Genomic DNA, 18917 nt, shown 5'->3' with positions numbered 1-18917 from the left:
AACAAAACAATATCCAACTTCTACAATGTGTTCGAGAACAAACTTCAGAAAAGATTTACCAAGAAGTGTTTTAAAAATAAATTTCACTGTAAAATGAAAATGAAAAAAAAAAAAAATAAATAAAATAAAAAAATAAAGGGAAAGAAAAAAAAGAAGAGAAAGAGAGAGAAAATGCTGTCCCCCTGGAAATTGTCACCCTAGACAATTGCTGAGATTGCCTGGGCCTAAATTCAGCACTGTGTACAGTGATAAGGAAGTGCCTTTATAACCTATCTTGATAATATAATTTTAATCTTTAGTGGTATTTAGCACAGGTTTGTATTATATTCGCCAAGCTGTTAAATCGCCAATTTTTCTTTCTTATTAAACAATTTCATATTCTTTAATTGTTTTGAGAATGTATTTATTTATTTTGACTGGCTTTTCTCAATAACATTCTTTCCGCTGCAGAACCAAACAGATCAGTGACATCATCAGATGTCTTTTATTACTCGATCCCTGAACAAAAACTCGTGTTGTGACATTTAAGCGGTAAGCAGCCTCACTTGCAGTGAAGTGTGTTCCAGATGACGCAGTGTGCAGTAGCTGATCAAACTGAGCATCATTATGCTTGCCCCCTGATTGACATCGTGCAAGAAGCAGAGACTTTGGTGATGTAGTTGACCAAACACTTCAGCTGTCTTTTACACCTGAGAAAGACGTGATTCACAATTTTGTTGGAGACTGAGTGGACCCTGGAGCTCTGGAAATTATGATGAGATGGAGGATCCCATATTTCCCTGGGATTGAATCTAGGCTCTTCAAGTCCAGTCATTCTACTGACACTTAACAGCCAGTGACGTATTTTATATATTAGCTAGTCTGCGAAGACTGGAGATAAAAAAATTGACATAGTTGCTCCTGCAGTTCCAGTCATGCAACTTTATTTATACTGATCATCGCAATGTCTGAAGAAAATCTTCACTAGCATACTCAGTTATGCTCCTTTGACAATGGAATGAAAAACAAATTATGTATATACATTTGTCAGTGTGCTTTTGTTTCATAATGAGCTGGAAAATTCTGCTCTTACATTTGTGAATTACCACTATACAACTCTCACCTTCCAGCATTGGAAGGACTGTCTGAGACAAAGTATCCAATGCAGTATGCTATCAGTATATGTATTAATAATCTCTTACAGAATATTAGATTGATTTTGTATAATAATTACGTAGCATCATCATCACATTATTACCATCACCAACCAGGTTTTAAATATACATATATCATCCTGTGCCCAATTAATTTTCTTCCTCCTCTCAGTCCATTCATCATCTTGTAATATGTCACTACCATCATGCCAATAACGTCCTCCAGCCATATTTTCTTAGATGTTCCTCTTCTTTTCTTCTCACAACAATGATGATGATGATGATGACGATGACGATAGTAACGGTAATAATCAGGGAACGGATTTATATGGACTAAAAATATATGAAATATGTAAATATATATGTAGTTATTTTTACCAAAATATGGAATTAAATATGGATTTTTACCAAAATATGGAATTAAATATGGACTTAAAATTATAAAAAAATGACTATGTACGTTAAATATTGGTACATTTTAATCAAACTAAACAAAAAATATAATGGACGTACCTTATCTTCCAATGTAGTTTCAACAAAACACAATTTTTATTGTCTGTTACCATAACAATAGGTTACAAACATTTCTTTCAAGTGCTGAAAAGTGAATCTTCTTCTATTGTCTCTGAGGATAGATTTATACTGACTAAAAGAGCGTTCGACGTCACAAGAAGTAACTGGTACATAATTCAATTTCACAATGTCTGCTGGGGATAAGTCCAAGTTAATCTTCACTGTTGATTCACCACTCATCACAGCAACAACCTTTTGTAGTTCTTCATATCCAGGGTTTTTTGAAAGTACAGTGTCCACCTTAGCTCTTACTGCATCTGCAACTTTACCTCTACCACGATTCAGTTGTTCCACAGTACTATTTATAATTTCAAAACTTTCAGATAGTGAAAGGTGCCTATTTTGGAGACTTTTGAGCGTTTTTATGATGCATGAAAATGTATGCTGAATGTGAGCTAAGTCATTCTTCACACTTATGTCACAGGTAACTGTTTTCGCAGTATCAATTGAGACTGCATCTTCAGAGTCCAATGCAAGGAGAACATTGTTAATACAGTCTATATGTTCGGCATAATATTCAACTGCTTCTAGCCATGTACCCCATCTAGTTAAAATTGGCTTTGGTGGCAATGGAATTTCAGGGTACATTTCTTTCAACACGTTAACTCTACTGGGAGCTTTGAGAAATACTTTTTTCACTGATGAAATCAACAAATCTACTTTAGGGAAATTGTCTCTGACCACTTCTGCCACACGATGAAATGCATGCGCCACACAAGTAAAATGAGTCAATTTAGGATATACAACAGATAATGCTTGTCCAGCTTTGACCATATAAGGGGCAGCATCGCTAATAAAGAATAACACATTATCGTACATAATACCCTTTGGCCACAGGATACCCATAGCTTCGTTGAACAGTTTAACTATAGTTTTGTTATTGCACTTTTCTAGAACATCACAATGTAAAAGAATTCGTTCAGAATATTGTTCACTTAACAAACCGATAACTACATTACCAACAAGTCTACCTTCTTTGTCGGGAGTCTCATCAATGGAGACCCAAATTGAACTATCTTTAATTTCATCTCTTATCTTCTGTATTGTCTCATAGTAGATGGATGGAGCATACGTCTTCCTAAGTGTTGACTCATCCGGGATTGTATGTTGAGTATATTTTTCAAGGAATTCCCTGAAGACCTTATTCTTTAGTTTGTAGAGAGGAATATCAGCAGAGATGAGAGAACGGCACAGGTCGATGTTAAACTCAGATCTTACATTCGATGTTGTTGGTTGTGTTAAAAACAATTGTCTCTGCTTGGAATTTAGTTGTTTGTTGGCCTGATGTTTACTAGTTGTAATGTGTTGTTGCACCAGGAACTTTTGTGTAGATGATACTGCACACTGACACAAATTACAAAATAATATTTTATTGTCAGTTGATAAACCATCTTCTTTAAATTCTGAAATGTAACTTGTTAGTTTTGATTTTAAATTGACTGAATGACGTACTTTTGGCATATTTACCGTCTTTATAGTATGATTTACAAAACTGAACCTATGTGTACTCTGACTGGCATTTAACTGTTGAGCTGCACAACTGAAGTCTGTTAAAAATTTTAAATTAAATTAATACAGTTTTGTAACTTACTTTCCCATTGTTGATAGGACTGCTAATTTTCAAATAACTCTGATGTTAAAGGGATTACTGAACATGTGTTTAAATCTCTATTGTTGAAATGTATTTTTAAAAGTTAATGGAATTTTGTTTTGTTTTATTGTTAAACCTAATATAATATGGACTGTTTTATATGAAATATGGAAAATATATGGAAATTAACGAAAATATGTACTAAACTCTAAAATATGGAAAAATATGGAAAATAAAAGTAGGATTTTTCAACCCTACACATTGTGAAACATAAAGATAATGCAAAATATAAATTATATTAGCTTTATAAGTAAATATGTATTTACATATAAATCCTTTCCCTGGTAATAATGATAATAACAATAATAATGGTGGTGGTGGTGGTGGCGGGGGCGGCGGTAGTGGCGGTGGGGGTGGTGTCTCCATTGTCCTTCTCACTTCACAATATAATTTTGATGCTGAGTCCAGTTGCAGTGGGGTAATGCAGTGCATTTGTACAGATCTATTGTCATCATTGATTTTTCTTCATTGCATAAGACATATTGGAGATGGATGCAAGGCAGTCATGTTTTGTTATAATGCGAAATGCAGTCACTGCTTTTTGTCTAGGTGAATCTGGGAGTGATGAATCATTGGTCAGAATGAAAATGGCCGGCATCTGTGACACTAAATTCGAATCAGGTATTTCCCTGAGCGCTTGGGACAGCCAGGCTTTGTTCAAAAGATTGCGTATATTCTTCTAGTAGTTATAATGGGGAACACAACTATTAATCACTAGAATCTTCCGAGAAAATAATTCATATACGAGATTTAAAACAGACATCATTCAGTGTTTAAACAGTGAATATTGTAACACAAACACTATATATTGTATAACAGGTTCTCAAGTGGAGTACGACCATTGCTCATTATAATGCCATTCTGACTGCAGTAAAACTCTTAGTGTAGTTGGTAGAGCGTTAGCTAAGAGTTTGTGAGACAGACAGTTGTCTAAAAAATAGTGTATGACACACATGTTAAAATTGATTTCATTTTGTTTGCAGGATTTCTACATTCGACTTGCAGCCTCATTTTGCAAACATCCCACTTACAAAATAAAATGCCATTTTTAATACTTCTATTACAAATAATTATTTCCGTTTTATTTTCCAGTTCTTCATATCTTTGGACTCACGTTACTTTGGCAATTCTATACCTGCCATTGGGCATCATCATTATGCGTAGGTTTTCTGTAACCATAAAATTCGATGAACGAGACAATAGTGTTTCCAGAACATTGATGATTACGAAGATACCCAGTAAAAATTGTGATTCTGCTGACTTGCATAGACATTTCCGGTGAGAATTCTTTTTCTGACATTTGTACATTATAATACAAGTAATTCGAAAATTCTTGTTGTTTTTTAATTGAGTTAATTTGCCAGTAGATTAATTTGTCATATACATTTTCATTTTTATTTTTTACTTTGAACTTGTTACAGGAGCTAACCCTTAATAATATTTTGAATACTTTGGAGCTAGTAGTGTTGCTAATTTAATATAGACACGAAAGCCTTTATTGTATCTTTGAATAATTAAATAAAAAAAATACTTTTCTTTGAACTGTTTTTTATGTTATATGTTTCAGTGAAGCATACCCGGAGATGGAAATTCAGGATATACAATTGGCATATGACATATCTAAAGTTAGTGTTTTGGACAAAGAAAGGTAAAATACTTTTTGTGATTTTGCTGTTTACCATTCTGTAATGATTTACTTTGCTCTACTAATAAGAAATATTTATTTTAGACTAGCCATATCTGTGCACTTCACTGCACTTTTTATAAATTTAATAAATATCAATGACTTAAATCTGTAATATTTTCAAATAGAGCTTTGTTATTATTAGTGAATAATTAGTTTATTAACAGTTATAAGTTGTTTGCTCTTGAATTACTTTCAAAGTTGTATTTAGAACTATGAATGAAACTGTTATTACCATGCAATATTTTCTGGAGTTGTTAAATTAATTCTACCTTTGAGCTTGGTACTATGTTAGACCTAACAGCGTCTGAAATAGAATATATTTGTAAGAACTGAAGGTTGTTACTCTCAGCTGGAAGAAGGCATTGCTACCAAACGATACATCTATACTAATAATAAATCTGTAGCCGAAATTTTTCTGGTAATTTTCGATTTTCCAAAAATAATTGGTCCTAACATATATAATTAACCACCCTGAAACCGAAAATCGCTTTTTTGAATTTTTTTTTTTGTATGTCTGTCTATATGTTTGTTACCTTTTCACGCAATAATGGCTGAACGGATTTCGATGAAAATTGGAATATAAATTAAGTTCGTTGTAACTTAGATTTTAGGCTATATGGCATTCAAAATACATTATTTAAAAGGGGGGTTATAAGGGGGGCCTGAATTAAATAAATAGAAATATCTCGCTTATTATTGATTTTTGTGAAAAATGTTACATAACAAAAATTTCTTTAAAAATAATTTCCGATAAGTTTTATTCCTTGAAAAATTTTGATAGGACTGATATTTAATGAGATAAATGAGTTTTTAAATTAAAATAACTGCCATCTAAGGCCGTGTAATGAATTAAAAAACAAATGACTTCGTCTATAAGGGGCCTTGGACAGCAACAATCGAAAGCTATGAAAGATAGCCTACAGATAATGTTTCTGTGTTTGTATGAAGTAATATCGGAAGCTAAATTAACCGATTTATATAATTAATTATTATTTCACCATTGGAAAGTGTAGTTTCTCTAGATGGACATAATGCTATAATGTTATTACAGCAACTTCTGATATAATATAATATAATATAATATAATATATAATATAATATAATATATTATAATATGTAATATTATATAATATAATTTAAGTTATTTGAAGGGTTCAGAACCATAGTGGGCCAAGCGCCATTTACTGAATACATAGAAAACAAGGGTTAAAATTAAGTTATTACCATAATTCAATGGAAACCTATAACAAGTAAAATAAAATATAGGCTACACATTAAATCTAAATGATGTCAATCTTCATTAAACTATGGTTGCATGTAATAAAAATTAGAAACATGTTAAAGGAATTGTCATTGCACCAAAGGAGTGTCTCTGGACCAAAATGATCGCATTTTAATTATTTGGATGCAATTTAAATTAAGTAACATATTAAACGATTTATCCTTCTATCAAACACGAATGTTCCCTGGATCAAATGTCCTATTTTAATTATGTAATTACTTTATATTTATTTCTAACGGATGCAGCGGAGCGCACGGGTACAGCTAGTTTGAAATAAAATGTTGTACTGTTCTATATTATTTAAAATGTGTGTTGATAAATCGATGTACTACTATAAGTTTTTAATTGCTTGTGGGGGCTCTAGAATCTCAGGAAGAAAAGCTTTTCCAGCAGAGCAACATAATCTGTTTGGTTCTTTACCCCATTTTTTGCATTGCATTTATGAGATATTTGATCCATTTTACCTATATGAATACTATTAAAATGAGCATAATCAATATTTAGATCGTAATGGAATGCTAACATAAAATTACTGTGTACTAACTGTCGACTACGCTCTTTAAGTCTGGTAATATGTTCTCATTGTTCATTAATCCTCTGAAAACGTTGAGAATTGATTCCTCTTTCTCGGGCCTGGTAAGTTCGAACTGTGTTATTGGCAAGTCACTCAAAGCATTCGATGCTAGTTGCTCTTGCTAGAACTGCTGAAATGTTAGCATAGTTATTTCATAAACGATTCTCCCGTTCTTCCTCACTCTTACTAAGTCTCCGAATTTTGTTTTGCCTTCAGGCAGAAGTGTTTCGATATTATTGAGACTTTTTTTTTTTTTTTTTTTAATTTTCAAGTATAACACAGGCTATCTGCCTAATGTTAACACATAAAATCTTTTCTCAGAGAATACTACCCGAAATTATTAATGTCTGACTTATACTTATCCCTTAAATTAATGAAAAACAAATCAAATTCAAAGCACCACATACACTACTGTTTCTCTAGAAGACAGCGATGCCTGGGTGCAGTCTGCTATGATTCTTATTAGAGCAAGGTACAATCGCGCGGTGTTACATATAGAGTGTTCACTTACATGATGTAGGTCGATTGGCACAAACGCCTAGCAACATGTGGCCAACCATCTCCCACAGTCTTGGCAGTCCATTTCAGAATCACTGTAGGAGTGATTGTGTTAACATTAGATTGCGTCTCATTCTTCTGATTGTGTTAGTGAAGTGTCGAAATTAGCTTGCTCACATGCCACCACAGAAATTTATATTAAAGCAAAGGATTTTCATTGTAGAGACTTATCCGGAAAAGAGTGATTGCGGAAAGGTAAAAAGATGATCTGCAAGAAGATTTCGTAATGCTACCATTCCACATGGCAACATATATGCAGCCTTGCTAAACATTTAGAGAAACTGGGTCAGTATTGAATAAAAGCAGCAAAAGACCACAGCGTGTACTTACTGAGGAAAAACCGGATGAAATAGGGGAAAGATTGGAATACACCTCATAGAAATATCTCTGTCGTCTTGCACAAGAAACTGGTGTCTCTAAAACCACAGCATATGAAGCCACTAAAATTCCTAAATCCTTAAGAGATGTCAGATGTGTTGCAGCAGAAGGTCATCTTTCCAACACCTTTTTAATCAATATAAGTTCAGTCATAATAAAACAGCCAAGTGTGCGAGAGATGATTTGCTGCATGTTGCATGGCCTTCATGCCGGTTGTGCACTTTCCTCTCGACCTACATTATTTTGTTGTGTTCCTGTAATTTTCTGCAATTCATTGTATAGGTCATTTGTTATCTCGTGAAACCCAATGCATGAGTGTGCTGTAGCTTATAGTTAGAACTTTACAGTTGGGATAAGTGAGCTAGCTAGCTGCAACTAGAAGTGTAGCAAGGGAGGGGAGCTTCCAGTCTATTTGTTCCTTCCTCTCATGCGGAGGTAGGTTTCACGAGATACTGAATGGCCTATAACTTATTGCCGCTATGAAATGTATGGGATTTCTGCAGCTCTTGAAAATCCTATGTATGAGTATTACGACCATATGATTAAATGAATGCTCAATAATTTATAACTTTATAGAACCTACAAAATGGGATACATTATTTATTCATGTCCAACCTATATTACAAAATAAGATGAAATTTCGATATCCTCCCACAACACACATAGGAGGAAAAACGTACAATAAAATCCCTTGTAACTGGCATCCAAATAACTGGCAATACTAAAACAACGGAACTTTTGGCTGACAAAAAAAAAAGTTTAAATCTGCCACATTGCGACAGTCTGAGCAGTCAGTTTTGTCATATTAAGAAGTTCGCACGAACTTTCATTTCAGTGAATATTCAAACCTAAAATTTGTGTATTATTTGTGTTGTGTGATGTCTTTTAATAAAGAAAATCCATACAGTTTTTATGTTTATTTAGTTATGTTTGGACGATCAGTGTTGCCACATTAGGAAGTTTGCACGAACTTTCATTTTCAGTGAATATTCGAACCTAAAATTAGTGTATTATTTGTGTTGTGTGATGTGTTTTAATAAGGAACATTCACACAGTTTTTATGTTTATTCAGTTATTAGCAAGTGATAGAGAAATAAGCTTCATGTGGCTGCAGTTTCAACATTTGGCACCATGAAATGCGAACTTTTTTTTTTTTTTTGTATATACTGGTATTTATTCAATTATCCGGAAAAATCTTGTATCCGGAATTAGCCTGATTCCTTTGGTGCCGGTTAAGAGGGATTCTACTGTACTTACATAATTGAAACTAACCTCAGAATTATAACTCACCACTCTAGGGACACGATGTGATCACAGAGGAGGTTATATATTTAATAGGTAACAGTTCTATGTATAAGATAATTTAATAGGTAACAGTTCTATGTATAAGATAATAACAAAGCATGACTTGTGGCTTGTGGGCCACCCCAAACTCCACTCCTCTGAATGCGAAACCTTATATACTCTGTCAGTTATGGCCTAATGTTATAAATAAAAACAATTAACAATAGATATCTCAATTATAACATCATAATAATGCCAGACAAAACTATAAAGTGATTACATAATTAAAATAGAACTATGTATTTGGTCTAGGGACCATCTTTTCTTGATGCAAGAATAATTCGTTTAACATGTTATGTAAATTAGTCTTGAATACATTCCTTAACAAATCACTCCAAACCAATATGAATATGACGTGGATTGGGAATGAAGGTAATAGTTTGTGTTGGCCACATTGCGCATCTTTGTTTACGTAAATAAAAACACATTAAAGCTAACATGGTACTACATAAATATTATTTTAAGAACCACAGGAAACAAATGTGGGTAAATGATGACCACAATAACGCCACTTCAAGGCAGTTTGTAAAATGACTCGGATAATCTATAAAATGAACACCTCCTATGATCCATGTTGAATCTTTCGTACACTAATTTTAACACTTGAATATAAATAATTGATTAAATGGCGATCTTACTCGTGTTAATTATGTAAGCCACACATGCTTACATAATGAACATGAGTAAGATCGCCATTTAATCAATTATTTAACTCCTATGAGCTCTAAGGTAAAATACTAATTTTTACTCCATTTGTATTTTACTTTTGGTCCAGGAGAAATAATCGTCTTTTACGACAATATTCGTAAAAATACGATTATGTTCCATGGACAAAAAAAAAAAAAAAAAAAAAAGAATGTACCTAGTAAAAATTAGTATTTTATTTGGACCAAATAAAGTTTAAGTATACATTATTGTAGCTCACCCAAATATGTAATTAAGCAGTAAAATTATGTACTGGTATCTTACTGAATAATTAATACTTAATGCCGAGTGTATATTTGTAAAATTATTCCATTTCTGATTTTCATTTGTTCATAAACAAACTCAACGCAAATCAAACATCAAATTTTAGTACCTTCAAATACGAGTAGCATTAAATTTAACTATGTAACGCTCATTCATCTTTAGTTTCAGCAGTATATAAAGTTTCCTGTGCATAAGAATTTGTTTAGCCCTACCTTATGAATGCATTTGTGCCCAGTCCTCGATTCACTCATGAGCTTCTGTATTGACATGAAGCCTGTTTTTAAATTTGTTAACTACCTCCCATTGGAGGTAGCCCAGAAGGACTCAGTATACTCTCCTACATGAATTTTACAATATTAAATGTTTACATAAATTTGTTGACAGAAAATTAAAATAAACATATATGAATTATAAAGTGAAGAAAAAGAAATTAAACAGAGTGAATGTGATGACTCAGAATTTGGCAAGAGCATTTCAAAACTGAAGTTATGATGTCAGTAGTAAGTGTCTGTGGTAGTTCAAAAGTCGTCCTGAAGCTTTCAAAGAACTTGGGAATCACACCACGAGCTCAATTAAGAAGACCAATCACCTCAATGTTTTCAAGCTGGTATTTTGCTTTGAAGTAATCAACTGTTGGCAGATAAATGTTGATCTTTTCTTGATTGACATCCTCTGGCTGGCTGCTCCCTGTTTTTGTGTGTGTGTGTGTGTGCGTGTGTGTTGTGTGTTGTGTGTTGTGTGTGTGTGTGTGTGTGTGTGTGTGTGTGTGTGTGTGTGCGCGCTCGCGCGTGCGTGCGTGTCCACTTCACTTTGCGTGATTTGGGTTCCACATACTGCGGATAGATGGCAGGACTGTGACCCATTTTCAAATTGCACACCATTTCGGTGGACCTCAGTAATGTGTTATGTGTATCTGTGAAGAGTTATATTGTGTACTAAGTGAGTGTATGTTAAGTGTTCGTGTATGTACAGTGTAGGGAATGGGTGAGGATGATGATAGTGAGGAAGGGTGAAGGGGAAACCCTGTGCCGTCACATAGCCTATTCCTGTCGAATAGCACCAAGGGGGCCACCAGGCTGAATGTCTCCATCTCCAATAGATGAAGCACTATAAACAGTGACATACGCTTTCCCTTCATATGCACTGTGGAGAGATTTGGGATTTAATCCAGGCATATTGGTGCACAATTTAGTGATTAGAAGTTGTGCACTGCCATCTCTTCTAGACCCAAGGTAGAAATTTTACAAGAAAATTTCTGACCCCGCCGGGAATCGAACCCGGGCTGGCTAGTCTAGAGGCAGACACGCTACCACAGAGCTGCCACGCTCGGCAGACGGACATTTCGCTGTAAAGTAGTGCCTAATTCAAAGATTCATGGAATGGGTTTTTAATGTACAATATCTGTTTGAAGAACTATTGTATAGAACAGTTGAATTGGGCTTCATTTGTTTCTTTTCTTGTTCGTCACTTCTTGCAGTTTAATAATTACTTACTTCTACAGTAAAAGCCCGATATAGAATAGTTGTTGGGGGACATACTTAACCACTGCATTATAGCTGAACCGTGATATATCGGAAGTGATTATAGTCCGTGTTAAGGTAACTTAATGCACTATAGTTCTATACATGAATTTAAATAATGTAATACGTACTGTAATATAAACTAAACACTCACCAGTTATGCAGTTTGTTCCATAAAACTTGTTATTGTATTGCTTTAGCAATAGTTCATTTCACTGTTTATAACTGTCTTGATTTTACACTGACTTAAAAAAGTCCGTAAGTTTTTTTTGGCGAACTAAATCACTGCGTTTCTTCTCCGCGTATTGTCCTATATAAGCAAGATGGAAAAGACGGATACTGTTTGGTTCACTTTGCTTTTCCAACCCAGACATAACATTATTTAAAAGAGATATCACTTCAGTAACACTTGGAATATTGTCTTTCTCTTCTAAAACATTTTCATCACCATCATCTTCATCGTCGTTTTCTTCGTTTTCGCCACCATTTTCATCCCCTATAACATTTATGTTATCTTCACCGTCTAATTGAGGACCGTTTTTGCAAAACTTGCTAACTGAAAAAACTAAATTTTACAGGAGAGACAAAACACTATAGTAAGCAAGTTTTGCTGTATGTCTCACTTATAGCAGAAAGCAAGTTTCGAAAAAACGATCACAATTTGACACACTACAATGAAGAGAAATAACCCAATTTTACTAAGATGCTTTGAACATCATGTAGAGGCCTGCCTTATGTTAACGAATCCATCAAAATCTCAATTTTGCAAATTTTGCAGTTAGCAAGTTTTGCAAAAACGGTCCTCAATTGTACCTTCTGGAATGCCATATTCCCGTAACAAGTTTGCCTTTATTTCTCCTCTTTTTACATAGTCGACTATTTTAAGCTTTTCACTCACTGAATATGTTTTCGTTTTTGCGACATTATTGCACGTAACGTTTAATTAATTTAAGACTCAGAATGTGTGAAACAGACGAAAACTGAACAACTTAATGCCAGAACATATGACACAGACTAAAACACGGTACATACAGTATAACTTTCACTTTACAAGATTTGAGGGAAAATAGAATAAAAATGCGTTCATGACTTGTTAAAACACAAATTGTTTCCCCGTTATGCCTGCAAACTCTCTTAAAATGCAGTTTTACATTCCCAAAGAAAAGGTCATTGTCCACTAAGGGTTGTGTATATACGTGCTGAGGCAGCATGTTACAGTGCAGAAACACTCCATGCAGTATTATCTTGTACATTGATTTTCTTTTAAAAGATTGATTTTCACTAAATGTGTTTTATATTTTTTATTGGGGACATACTTTTCTCCTGGCAAATCGGACTGCGCTATATCGGGCTTTTACTTTAATTCTTTTATAGTGCATTGTTCCCTATTTGTTATATGATTAAATTAGTTTATTGCAGATTCTGAAACAAATCACTTGCCCTCTATAAATGTAATAACAGTTTAATTTTTTTTTGTTCATAGAGAAAAGGTTTATCAAGCCAGGATGTATTGTGAAAGTTACGTTAAGAGTACTGGCATGAGACTGGATATGAGGCCATATGCATGTGGAAATATCTGTGGCTGCTGTGATCTCTTCGGATGCCCTACAGTAAGTGGGTCTTTTTCACATTCCTTGCTTACTTGAATGCTTTTGTTAGAGTTAGATTCAGTGTTGAATGAATGGTGCTTTAATTGTTTGCATGGTAGGTATTTCATTGGTTGAAATTAACTTTTAACATGAAAATATGATAAATAAATCAATTGTAATATATCAGAAACTTTATATCTGTTTAGCTGCTAGGTACCAGATGTATTTCCATAATTCGTGATTTTTTATTGTTGAAATTAATGCAACATTTGAAGGTACTGTGTGCAGAATACTGATATATTAGACAAGCTTCCCATTGTTCATTAGTTATAACATCGCACACTTATAAAGTGCTCTTTGCTGATAATTGTTGATCCAGCTGTAATCGCGTGAGCTACTGTTGGTTTGTCACCATAAAACATAGCAACTCTTTCAAAAACATATAAGGATATCATTGTCCAATTAATGTAATCATCAAATATTAAAACGATTATGATGATACTTTTTAAATAAATATCAGCTAAGGAAAAGTCAGCAAAATATACATTAAAAATGCATGTTATATTTTTCATGAATGTGCATTTCAAAGAATTATTTCAATGAAAGACGTGAAGCAAGTCATACATTTTAAGAACGAAAAGAGAGATTACTTCAAGGAAAAACTGAATGAGGTAGAAACAAATAGTAAGAATAAAAACATTAGAGATTTATGTAAGGGCATAAAGGAATTTGAGAAAGGATATTAGGCAATGGTAAACGCGATCAATGACAAGAATGGTGACTTGCTTGCAGACTCTCATTCTATCCTAAACAGATGGAAAAGCTATATTGGGCAACTACTAAATGTACATAGGCCAAATAAAAATGATCGTGACGATATTTAAATACAAACTCCTGAGCCATTTATACCTGAACCCACACTTTTTGAAGTCGAAATTTCTAAAGAAAAACTGAAAAAGTACAAGTCTCCAGGTATCAATCAAATTCCAGCAAAATTAATATATAGTGAAATGTATAAGCTTGTACTTGCTATTTGGGAAAAAGAAATTGTACCAGAACAATGGAAGGAGTCCATAATTGTACCTGTCTTTAAGAAGGGGGGAAAAGACTAATCTGTAGTAACTTTTGAGGAATATCCCTTTTATTGACGTACAAAATGTTGTCCAATATTCTTTTCAGAAGATTAACTCCATATGTAGATGAAATTATTGGGGATAATCAATATGGTTTTAGGCATAATATATATGTTTATCTTCAGATGAGTTGCCTAGAATATTAATCCATATTTCATTGTAGAATGAAAGTAAGCAAAGTATGACATTTTAAGTATGTTTATATCGCCAATAGAAGACAAGAATCTCAATGCTTAACAGGCATAGCTCAATTTACGAGTAACATATCAATGGCCAAGATCTAATACCACATATGTGGTTTTATCAAAATTTTCAGGAGAGACATAAAACTGTAGTATTTATACTTATATTTATTTGAACAAAAAATTTTGAAAAAAAAAAAAAAATCACATATGTGGTATTAGATCAATATTCTATGTGTGTTTTTCAGTTCAAGTGATTATCCATCTCTAAACCAAGAAACTTTGTGTAGTAGATTCTTTGAGATCAGTTCCGTTTAATCTAATGTTGTAAGAAAACTGACCACTATTATATGTATTAAATTTGACTACACTGGTTTTATCAATAATAAGTACTAGTTTATTTGCATGAAACTATTCATCCATTAGCTTTAACATTATATTAGAAGTGTTTGGAAAGAGATAATATTGTTTACTTGAGACAATCACACTTGTATCACCTGCAAATAAAAAGTTACATGGGCTAAATTATTTATGGTTAAGGCTAAATCATTAATATAAACTGTAAAAATAATGGCCCTAAAATTGACCTCTGGAGAACTCTATGTTTAATATTTCTAAGTAAATACCTATTATTATTGGAAAAAATATATATATCCGTGTAAGTGACTTTGTGACTATTTGGTATATTTATTTCCACTTTTTGTTTTCTGTTTGATAAGTAGGGTAAGATGTAAACCAATCCAAGATCTCATCTTTAATACCATAAAACTTTAATTTTTTTTACTAATAAATTGTGATTTACACAATCAAATGCTTTAGCCAGATCACAAAATATCCCTCAGACATGTAATTTCGAATTTAAAGAATTTAGTACTTCATCCACTAACCTAAAAGCAGCGTTTTCTGTCGATTTCTATTTTCTAAATCCAAACTGCTCTAAAACTAATATATTGTTGTATTCAAAATAATTATATAATTTATTATAAATAACTTTCTGAAACACATTTGAGAATGTTGTTAATAATAATATGGGTCTGTAATTATCAATAATACATCTATCTCCCTTTTTGTATATTGGCTTTACTATCGAGTATTTCAGTCTTTTTGGGAATATAACACATCAAATATATCAGCTACTGCTCCTTGAATGGCTACTTTACCTGTGTTGTCCGATAATGTCAATTTGAATTAAATGAATTAATTTCCTAGGTATATAAAATTGTACTAAAGTCTCTAGAAGGATCTCTTTCAATACTATCATAAGCTTGTTTGTAATCAATAAATAGTAGGTGAAGATCCACATTTTATTCATAACATTTTTCTAGGATGGTTCTCAATATAAATATCTGATTGCTAGTAGATTTCCCCTTCATAAAGCTACCTTGGTATTCTCCCAGTATATTTCCCATTATTTTAGACATCCTATTAGCAACATTGAGAAGAGCTAATTCCTGTATATTTTCACATATTGCTTTATCTCCTTTCTTGTGTACCAGGTGGGATATAGCATTCTCCCAATCACCTGGTATTTCTGCGTTTAACCAGATTCTTCAGTGTTAAATCCATCTGTTAAATAAGCAATGGCAGCATCATTTACACAGTCTTGAATGTTTAAGTTTTCAATAATATTTATATAGAAGTTGTTAAAATTATTTGCAATAGATTTTGGATCCTCTACTTTATAATCATGAATTTTAATATAAAATACATTTCCATTCTTTGGATACCGACAAGTTTAATTTTTAATAATATCCCAAATAGTTTAAATTTTATTATCTGAATTTTGTATTTTTTTATTCAAATTAATTCTTTTTGCCTCTTGGTAGAATTTTACAGCAGTTCTTATAGTAGTTATGAATATCAGGATCATTATTGTTCTTATCATTAAATATAGATTCCTCTTTGTAATACCAGTACATGATATTTTAATTCCCTGGATTATCCATAAGTTTTTGTTTTTGAATTTTTTTACAACCTTGACTGGAAAACTCTCGTTAAAATAATTCGTAAATGTAGTGCAAAATGCATTAAATTTACTATTAATATCAGTGATACTGATACTATATGCATATTCCCGAGATTCACTTTGTAGATATGAATTTAAATAATCAATAGATGCAGCTTACAATTAGGAAAATATTTGGGGCTAAAACGAAGTTACAGGAGAATGGAGAAAGTTACACTATGCAGAACTGCACGCATTGTATTCTTCACCTGACATAATTAGAAACATTAAATCCAGACGTTTGAGATTGACAGGGCATATAACATATATGGGTGAATCCAGAAATGCATATAGAGTGTCAATTGGAAGACCTGAGGGAAGAAGACCTTTGGGGGAGCTGAGACGTAGATGGGAAGATAATATTAAAATGGATTTGAGGGAGGTGCTAGGGACTGGATTAATCTTGTTCAGGATAGGGATTAATGGCGGACTTACGTGAGGGCAGCAATGAATCTCCAGGTTCTTTAAAAGCCATTTGTAGGTAAATAAGTACCTAAATGCATTTCGAAGCGTATTATTTTTATATATCTTTTAGAATGTGATATGCAGCATGTGTCTTTAAATTCGGACTCTAGTAATGAGTAATTATTCAGTGAATTCTATGTAAACAATTCTGATGATCTTAACTTTAGTGATACAGTAAAATCCCTTGTAACTGGCATCCAATTAACCACCAATAGTAAAACAATGGCACCTTTGGCTGGGCCAAAATAAAGAAAGCTGTTTAAATCTGCTATTTTGTCACAGCCTGGGCCGTCACTGTTGCCACATTAGGAAATCCGCACGAATTTTTATTTTCAGTGAATATTCGAACCTAAAATTAGTGTACGTATTATTTGTGTTGTGTGGTGTGTTTTAATAAAGAAAATCCACATAGTTTAATGTTATTTAATTATGATCAAGTGATTGAAAAATAAGCTTGCCCTTGCTGTACTTTCAACAGTTGGCATCATAAAATATGAACAGGTATTTTTTTAAATAGTTATTCAAATGTTCTACAAAATCTCGTATCCGAAACTAGCCTGCTGCCTTTGTGGCCTGTTAAAAGGGATTGAATTATAATACTACATTTTGAAACAAATAATATTCCTTAAATGTTTTGTTTGTTTGAAGGTTGATGCTATTGAATACTATGCAGAAGAAGAGACTCGACTTAGAAATCAAGTAGATGAAGAACGTGCTGCCGCCCTGAAGAAGCCTCTTGGAATTGCATTCATCACTCTTCTGTCTGTGGAGGCTGCCCGTAAAATATATGATGATCACAGACCCTCCTGCAAATGTTCAAACAACCCACCCACTTCCAGTGTCAGCCGTCAGTTAGAACCACACAATTGGCAAGTCCGATTTGCCCCTTCTCCCAAGGATATATACTGGTAAGATGAGTTTGTTTTGAGTAATTTAAGAGAAACAAAAGCAAAAGCTATATGTCATGTAATATTATAATATTATTTTCGATAGTAAGTTAACATGGAGTAACCATTTGAAATACATTTCTGAAAAAGCTCGTAAAAGATTCTCCCTTCTAAAAAGACTAGCAGGAAAGAAATGGGGATGCTCTAGGAATACTTTGAACACTACATACAAAATGTTTATACAGCCAGTGCTGACATACTGCGGAGAAATTTTAATTACTTCACCTTTCATAAACGAAATAGAATATGTTCAAAACCAAGCTCTCAGACTCATTACTGGTGGAATCAAAACAACTCCAATAGATTCTATGCGATTCCTCACTAATATTAACAGCATCAAAATGACAATAGAAGAAAAAGCACTGATTCAATATGAAAAACTTATCAGATTACCAGGAAACAATTGGCATTCATACAGTCCTCTCTGTAGATTGAAAACTCAAAAAAGTTTCATATCCATTGTTCAAGAATTAAAACAGAAAATCAATATCCCGAATTTAAAAGAAAACCTACAAATTAAACCACACCCTTTAACTCTATTAAATATGGAATATAATCTAAATTTAACAGAAGAAATACTGAAATCAGAAGTAAACACTGAAATACTAAAACAATTGTCTTTAGGGACAATTAATATTAGATACCCTCCACAAAACTGGCTTCATTTATACACTGACGGATCCTTGATCTCCAGAGAAAAAGGTGCCGGTGCAGGTGTTACGTGCTGTCTCTTCTCACTTTATAGATCTCATGGGTATGGAACAACAAGTTTTGATGGAGAAATCATTGCAATAAGTGAAAGTCTCAGGAATCTTCTATGCCACATCAGTAAATTTAAAAATGCAGTTATTTATATTGTCAGACTCCAAAGCAGCTATTCTATCAATAGTCTCTAAACACACACCTTCATCTCAAACAGCAGAAATA

General features: G+C 33.1%; 1 protein-coding gene across 1 annotated transcript in view; it reads left to right on the top strand.

Moving 5' to 3' along the window:
* Positions 1-18917, top strand: part of Tmem63 (transmembrane protein 63) — a 53709-nt gene that overhangs the window by 21949 nt on the left and 12843 nt on the right. The window contains exons 7-10 of the mRNA XM_069821416.1: positions 4450-4635; positions 4925-5005; positions 13153-13279; positions 17692-17951. Coding sequence (XP_069677517.1) covers positions 4450-4635; positions 4925-5005; positions 13153-13279; positions 17692-17951 — 654 coding nt within the window. The remainder of the gene's footprint in view (positions 1-4449; positions 4636-4924; positions 5006-13152; positions 13280-17691; positions 17952-18917) is intronic.

This window comes from Periplaneta americana, chromosome 3 (assembly GCF_040183065.1).
Source record: "Periplaneta americana isolate PAMFEO1 chromosome 3, P.americana_PAMFEO1_priV1, whole genome shotgun sequence".
Lineage (NCBI taxonomy): Eukaryota > Metazoa > Arthropoda > Insecta > Blattodea > Blattidae > Periplaneta > Periplaneta americana.
This window is presented reverse-complemented; position numbering and strand designations above follow the sequence as displayed.